General features: G+C 28.7%; 1 protein-coding gene across 4 annotated transcripts in view; it reads left to right on the plus strand.

The window, feature by feature from the left end:
• LOC130664401 (protein Tob1) overlaps positions 1-8132 on the plus strand; it is a 51270-nt gene extending 43138 nt beyond the window's left edge. For 3 of the 4 annotated variants that reach the window (XM_057464234.1, XM_057464235.1, XM_057464233.1), the window contains exons 2-3: positions 1834-2669; positions 3947-8132. In XM_057464234.1, the coding sequence (XP_057320217.1) occupies positions 1942-2669; positions 3947-4529 (1311 nt within the window). In that variant the 5' untranslated portion in view covers positions 1834-1941 and the 3' untranslated portion in view covers positions 4530-8132. The remainder of the gene's footprint in view (positions 1-1833; positions 2670-3946) is intronic. The other variant, XM_057464236.1, reaches the window with a different exon arrangement.
• Positions 8133-8373: the final 241 nt, after the last annotated feature.

Consider the following 8373-nt stretch of genomic DNA (forward strand, 5'->3'; position numbering starts at 1 on the left):
TACCTGGCAACAAAAAAATTTTATTAATTGGATTAAAAATAAAAAGAAATTTAAAAAATTATTTTTTAAAAATACTCTTATTGCTTAAAAATATATTTTGAACTTGAGTGTGAATATATGAACAAAAAGCAGTGCTAAAAAAAAAAAAGTGATAATAAAAGAACTAAGATCAAAGGCAACTCGACCTCGTCTCATTGCGGTTTTTTTTTTCTCCAAAAATCCATTGAGTAGAAATGCATCCTCGCGTGATGCAATCCGCTGTGATCCCAGCTAGATAGTGACTAAAAAAAAATAATAAAAAAAAATCTTAGGGATGAGGGCGAGTAAAATAATAATAAAAAAAAAAAAAAAGAATGAAAAAAACAGAGGATGCTTACACATCGCGAATCGCAAGGCCGTGTATTTTTAACTTTAGAAACTTGCCAACAGGCCGCAGAGAGATCAATACTTAGTCAAGCGAACTTTTTACTCTTCTATATATATATATGTATACATATATATGCCTATATCTCAATATCTATTTAATTATTTCTATAATAATGAACACTAAATTTCATCCCTTGAATCTCGTTTTCCAGACCGATTCCAAAAAATCCACTTTTTTTTTTTTTTTTTTTTTACGAACACCCTAAAAATTTTCAGGATAAAAGAAGACGTCTGTAAAAATTTGAGCCCTTAATATTAATTAACTGATTGCGATTTTCTGTTTCCCATTTAAATAACATGGGAAAGAAATTTTAAGTTCGGATTTTCTACCTCGGTAATGGCGGACTGTACAGATATGCTCAGGACATATATTTGTAGAGAATTTGATGCTCTACAAAAAAAGTATCTTATAATTTTTTGATAAATTCATCTGTTCAAAAGTTATTGGAACTTGAAGTCAAATTTATACAAAATTTCAAGATCTTTTTACTTTTCTAGCGAATCTATCAGATTTATCACAAAATGTCATAGAATCTTTTTTGTAGACAATTTTATTCCCTACAAATTGTCTCTGATAAAATTTTTTAAAATTCTGCATAATTTTCTAGTTATTTCCATTTTAATGTCAAGCTTTTAAAAAAAAATAGCGTTCTGATCAATTTTACATATAAATAAATATATATATATATATATATATATATATATATATATATATATATATATATATCATATGTATGTTGTATATATATCATATATATATGTCAAAAAATAAGGTCACACATTTAAATGCAGAAAAAAAAAAAATATATATATATATATATATATATATAAGTAAACTTATATCGATTGACCTCAGCAAGCTTGACCTCAAATCGCGTATATATAATCTATTTAAATAGATTAAAGTGACATTAAAAGGTAAAAGTAAATACCTATATATCATTAATTTATATTTATAGATATATATTTTAGGTAAACTTAAAAAAAAAAACAAATTGGATTGAATACTTATACTGGGGTATACACGATAAATAAAACCGGAAAAGAGTCACTCAGAATATAGTCTATGGTAAAGAAGTTGGTGCTTTGTGAAATTGCTCTCGTCTTGAGAATCTTTTTAAAGATTTGAATTTTTTTATTTTCCACCCTCGAAAAAGTAACTCGAATGAATAAAAGAATGAGAATGATAGGCTTCAGTGAAATATAAAAAAGTAAATTATTTTTTTTTTAAATAAAAATAAAATACGAGCTTTTTTTTTTATTGTTTCACTTTCTTCGGTCTCTATTATGAGTAAAATTTTTTATTATCCATATTTGTATGATAAATTTAATTGAAATAATAAGCGGATTAAATTTTATTACGTAAGACTTATAAATTAATGGGTTGAAATTTTTTTTTTGTTACAGATTGTGATAAAATATATAAGAGTGAAAATCTATAAGGGCATAAATTGCCGATAATTAAATATCAACTGATACCAAAACAGCCCGACCATTCTTTTCTCAAAGCCAAAGATGGACATAGAGGTGCAGGTGGCATTAAATTTCGTGATATCTTATCTCTATAACAAATTGCCAAGAAGGCGCGTGAATATATTCGGCGAGGAGCTGGAAAAAGCGCTGAAAGACAAGTTCCAGGGTCACTGGTATCCGGAAAAACCCTTCAAAGGATCAGCTTTCAGATGTTTGAAGACCGGGGATCCAGTTGATCCTGTGCTGGAACGAGCTGCCAAAGAAAGCGGAGTGCCAATTCAAGACATCTTGGAAAATCTTCCCGCAGAATTGGCTGTTTGGGTCGACCCGGGCGAAGTGAGTTATCGTATTGGTGAAAAAAACATGATAAAAATCCTGTACTCGGAGAGCGCTGATCTACATGACGAGAGTTCTGCTGACCGCGAGGTGACCAAGACCTTCAACCCGGAGGCGCAGTGCTTCAGACCAATCGAAGCCGTAGGAACATCTCTAAGTGGATTGAGTTTGAGTCCTAAATCAACCTCTCCGTTCCCCTCCTCATTGGCCAGCAGCGCTAGCAACGGATCATCTAATAACCAAAGTGGTCATGGTTCTGGGTCATCATCGGCACCCTCACCGACACCAATAACTAATTCATTTAAGGGATCGCCTAGTCCTGTGCCAGCTTTTATTCCACGGTCTACTGCGCCCTTGACTTTCACTACTGCTACTTTTGCTCAGACTAAATTTGGCAGCACTAAATTGAAAACCAGCAGCAAACGAGCAAACAGGTATTTTATTTTTTTTTTTACAAATTTACGGCAGGGTGACCAACTTAAACTTTCGGTAACAATACTCGGGTGACTATTTTACGCGACTGTTTAAGATACTTGACCACTTTATGCTTTTAAAAATCACCCCCAAACAATTTTTTTAATATTCTAATTCTAACATAAAGAAATTAGTGAAAGTGTGCGCGCGCTTCCACACTCTATACTTAGAGTAAAAACTTTTGAAATATACGTCATTTTTTATTTTTGGAAACTTGGGGTAAATTGTCACGTACGGGACCTATTCTATCGAAGATGACGTTTTGTTTTTTTGTTTCAAATTCACTAATTCTGAGATTAACTGTCCGCTGTGGGACACAATTTTTTGGGGGCCTCGACTTTGCGCCTCCTAGATGTTAAAAAATGAAATTGCGATTTCTGGAAATCTATACTTGCATGGAAAAATATATATGTGAAAAATATAAATATATGTCAAATATAAGTCAAATTTAGAAGTATATATTTTGACATATATTTTTTTTGCCATAAATTATATTTGCGCATATATGGTTACATATATGTGTAAATATGTTTATGTATAAGACTGCATATATGTTTGCATATATTCTTATTTATAAGTCACATATATTTTACATATACGCCAACATATATTTTTACATATATGTTTATATATATGTAAAAATATATTTTTACATACATACTAAATATATTTTGACTTACATATTTGTGTATATACGAGCATATATATATATAAATATATGCAGACATATATTTTTTCATATATGTTGAAATATATGTCAATATATATTTGCATATATATGAACATATATGTTCTTTGTATTTAACTCAAAAAGTTTTAAATTCTTGTGCTTTTAAATAAAACAAACAGTAATTAAAAATTTTTGACTGTTTCTCTCTCAAATTAAACTTCCGCCGTTGATATGACAAAAAATTTAGTCCGATACTTTATGCTCAAAGGTACGAACCCTGAAAGACTTGAAGTACAGGCACGCGTTTGAGGTTATGGATACATTCTCACAAGAAAGCCTCCATAGCCTCAAACTTGTGACGTCACTTCAAGCCGTCAGAATCCCTACCGTTCCTTATACGCATCGAAAATAACTATTTTAGCTTTCTAAGTTGGTCAAGTACCTCAACGAAGAAAATTTTTAATTGGTCATCTTGCCCCAACTTTTATTAAATAAATTAAATGTCAAAATTTCTGACTCATTAAAATAAAAAAAAAAAATAACTAAATAAAAAACTGACTGACCTAGATCATCATCTTCCAGAATGTCACCGACTGAATTCTCCAACTACATAAAACAACGTGCAATGCAGCAGCAAATCCATCACCACCATCACCATCAGCATCAGCAGCAGCAGCAACAGCAGCAACAGTCAGGCCTACCAGTATCACAAAACTCACCGACGTCTCGTTCACTTTCACCAGGTGGCGTAGTCGGACAGTCACCGCAAGCTCAACAGCCACAGCAACCGCAGCAGCACTCAGATCCCAGTGCATACTTCTTCCCGGGTCCATACCACCCACAATTTACTCACCGCAATATCTTCGACTCATCAAGTCACGGCGGCTACTTACCCGACTTATACGGCGCTAAATTTCCATCGTCTTACTTAGACCCCTCAAACATCGGGCACCAGTTCTACGGCAGCGTCGGTACCAGCAGCTCACAAACATCCACCAATCTCGGGCCAATCGGGTCAGGAGTTAGCAATTCATCAAACGGAAACCAGCAGGAAAAGACAACTCTCGTCGACGGCTTAAACAACTTCGGACTCGGACCCGTCACTCCTTATCCAGCCAGCCAATACCAGCATCTATTGGTCGCTAATTAATATCCCAGTAACCTGGCCCCCACTTGCCCGCCACGTCCATCATCGGTCGTCTAAGCGGTCATATATTTCCTTTAAATAAATTTAAAACACAACAACAACTCCAACCTCAACCAATAAACCTCACCCTCTAATTCTCATCTACTTTTCTCTAATTAATTAATTAACTAATTAGTTATCCTAAAAATATCCTAATGATTTTTTTAATCCTTTTACTACAATTAAAATTTTACACACTTACAATGTACCGATCAAGGGCCAGGACTAAATACCGACAGCTTACTAAAAAAATTTTACGTTAATGAAATTTTTTTCGTAGAGGCTGCGGTTTAATTGAGCAAAGAGATGAGATAGAAGATTTACATTGGGACAAATTAATTAAAAAAAAAAAAAAACACACTTATGACAACAATAATAAATAATAAATAAATAATAATAATATTAATATTAATTAAAAAAAAAAAAAACAAATCAAGAACATCAATTTAAAAATATAACAACAAATAATTACCGTCGTGTAATAATTTATTTTTTCACTGGATTAGTCGAAGAATATTTAAATATATCTGTAGAGCCTATGTAATTATAATTCAAATGCACTCGGGGTTATTACATGGTATGAATATGAAAAAGTTTCTCTTTAAAAATATTAATAACTAAATATATAAGTTATTTATATAAAAAAAAATAAAACACAAATTTAAAAATAATTTAAAACAGAGAAACATTTAAAATTCCGTCATACCATCGAAAACTCGTCCTTTGGTACGATCTTACATTTTATTTTTATAATGAATAAATAAAAAAAAAGTTAAAGTAAATAAATAAAATAAATACGCAGTAGAGAATTTTATAGAGATGGTCGTGGCACGTAAGTGGCGCAATTGATCCTTAATTATAAATTATTTAAAAATCGAGTGATTTTTTTTTAAATTAAAAAATAAAGAGAAGAATTTTCAATAAATAATTTAGTGTAATTATAATTTTTTAATTATTTTTTTATTTTAATATTTAATTGTAAAAAAAAGTCTAAAATTATTTTTTTTATTTTTTTATCTTTTTTAAATCGAGTATTAATTTTTTTTTAGTATATTATTTTTTAAAAAATATTAAAAAAACAAAAACAATGTGGCCACGTACGAGTCAACGAGTCAATTAGATGATTACATAATAATTTAATCGTATTCACAAAAAATTTTTAAAGAGACGTCGTAATAAAAAATGTTATTTTTTTTTTTAAATTTAAATTAAATAAATTAATTGACGTCTTATAAATAAATAATGAAAGAAAAAATATAAAACGTGATTTATACGAGCATCGAGTGATAGAAATAAATTTTTAAAAAAAATAAAATAATAATTAAGTGTCACGAGCCGCGGGCCGGACACTTGGGTGCTAAAAGTATTAAATGTTATCTTGAAATCGCGAATTAAATAAACGGAAGTTGTCTTGTATTTTTTTTTTTTTAAATATTTTTTTAAATACAAGACAAGAGGAATGAAAATTATAACAAAAATAAAAAACGTTGACAACTTTCGGATCTAAAGAGGGTAGAACGAAAAAAAAAAAACACCAGTACCCTTTTTTATAAAAAAAAAAAAAATAACAAAAATATCTAAACTTAATTATTATACTATTAAACGATACGTACGACTGTGGTAGCTATGCTAGTACCTGCTATTGTTAAAAAAAAAAGTACATAATAATTAAAAACACTACGAGTGCAAACGGAAGACGAGATGAGTTTTCAAATGATTGATAAAAAGAAATTTTAAAAATTAAACAGTCACTGAAAAATAAATAGATTTTAAAATGTCTTATCGTTGGCACTAAATTACGCGGGTTATTTAAAAAAAAAAATTGCAATAAATCAGAAATCAAATAGACGATTGGCGGGGATTCAAATTATATGCCTGATAAATCAAACACGATGTATACTGTCATGATTAAAGTTTAATAAAATAAAATAATAAATAAATATTCTGAGGAATTAAATGGGTTGGGATGAGATTTAATGGTGCAATAAAATAGTAAGCGGTAAATTCGTTTAACCCTCAATGGTTTTACCATTGGCGCGAAAGGTAACGGTCACAAAGGCTACAGACGTTTTTGATTGTGTATTTTATCGGTGGGGTAAATTTGAAAAATTTTATGCTAGAAATTGGAAGTGAGTTCGAAGTGATTACAGATTTTAATTCAATCCGGATTCACTTCGTCACGAAGTTCCGCATGCGGAGTAAATAGGGAGTTAATTTCTTACACTGTAATAATTTTTTTTATTTAGTGAACTTTTGGTTCTAATTTTGATCCTTCAAACTTTTTTTTAAACTCGATAGTCGAATTTAAAAACAAAATTTGAACTGTCAGAAATGTCAAAAACTGACTGGATTTTTATCTACCAAAGATTTTTTTAAATTTGAATATTTTCTACTAAATCATGACAAAAATTATTTTTAAACAAATTTACTTCGATATAAAATTCAAAAAAATTTTTTATCTATGATTGATAGGTTAAAAAAAAAGTTTCATTGGTTTTTTACAAATATCTCTGTAAATATCAAATTTTTGAAAAAAAGGTAAGAGACCTTTTTCGTAGATCTCTAAATTCTCTACAAAAAACGTCTCTTTGACTTTTTGAAAAAATTCAATAGCCACCGAGATATTTGGAGTTTAAAATAGGTTAAAAAAATAGTTTCATTGGTTTTTTACAAATATCTCTGTAAATATCAAATTTTTCAAAAAAAAGTAAGAGACCTTTTTTGTAGATCTCTAAATTCTCTACAAAAAACGTCTCTTTGCATTTTTCAAAAAATTCAAAAACCACGGAGATATTTGGAGTTTAAAAAAGCGCGGGAAATTCTGGCGCCCAAATGGCCGTTAAGGGTTAAACGAAAGCTGAACAAACTTGTAGATCTATTGGATTTAAAGAATAATTAAAATAAATATATAGTATTATAATGTTTATTGTATAACTTTATAAGTAAAAAAAAAAAATACATGCATAGTTTTTCATTGCATTGGATATAAAAAATATATAATCGTAACCGTAATACGCGATCTAAATAATAACGAAAACGTAAATCAATCCACTTAAATAAGTATATGAATATAACAACAAATATATATATTATATATATAAATTTAAAGAAAACTCGTTCTCGCATGTATCCAGGTCGATCTGTCTTTAAAATAATTAAGTATCAAGTGTGTATATTTAGATAAATAAAATTTTTTAATAATCGGTGTTTACTATTTTAAATAAATAATTTAAATAATTGGAAGATTTATATTTTTTTTAAACAAATTGTTTATATCTTTTTTATTAAAAATACTTAAACAATTAAAGTTAAACTTTTTTTAAAAAAAATTAATTATTGAAAAAAGTTTTAATGTTTATTAAATGTATTTTTAATAGTTTATGATATTTAACAGTTTATATAAATATAAAAAAAAAATATAAATAAATAACAAACTGTCATAAATTATATAAAATTATAATATACGATAACGTGGTATGCCGTTAAAATAAATAAAATAATTAGTTAATTATAAAAATATATCCACACAATATATTCTTATACTTAGCCGAGATAAAAAAAAAATAATTATTTAGAAAAAAAAGGGGGACGCAGGGTTTTAAAAAGTGACAATTTATTTAATTTTTTTAACAAATTGTCCTTTAGACCAGGCTCTATTTAAATAAAACTCTTGCATGTAAATATAGTTTATCATACAATAGCCGTCTCAGATTTTATTCGACTAAAAAAAATATAAAAAATATAAAAAAAAAACATTTATTAATAAGATTTTTCTTGAAACTGACAGATATTACAATAAAAAAAAATT

This window comes from Microplitis mediator, chromosome 3 (assembly GCF_029852145.1).
Source record: "Microplitis mediator isolate UGA2020A chromosome 3, iyMicMedi2.1, whole genome shotgun sequence".
In the NCBI taxonomy this organism is placed as follows: domain Eukaryota; kingdom Metazoa; phylum Arthropoda; class Insecta; order Hymenoptera; family Braconidae; genus Microplitis; species Microplitis mediator.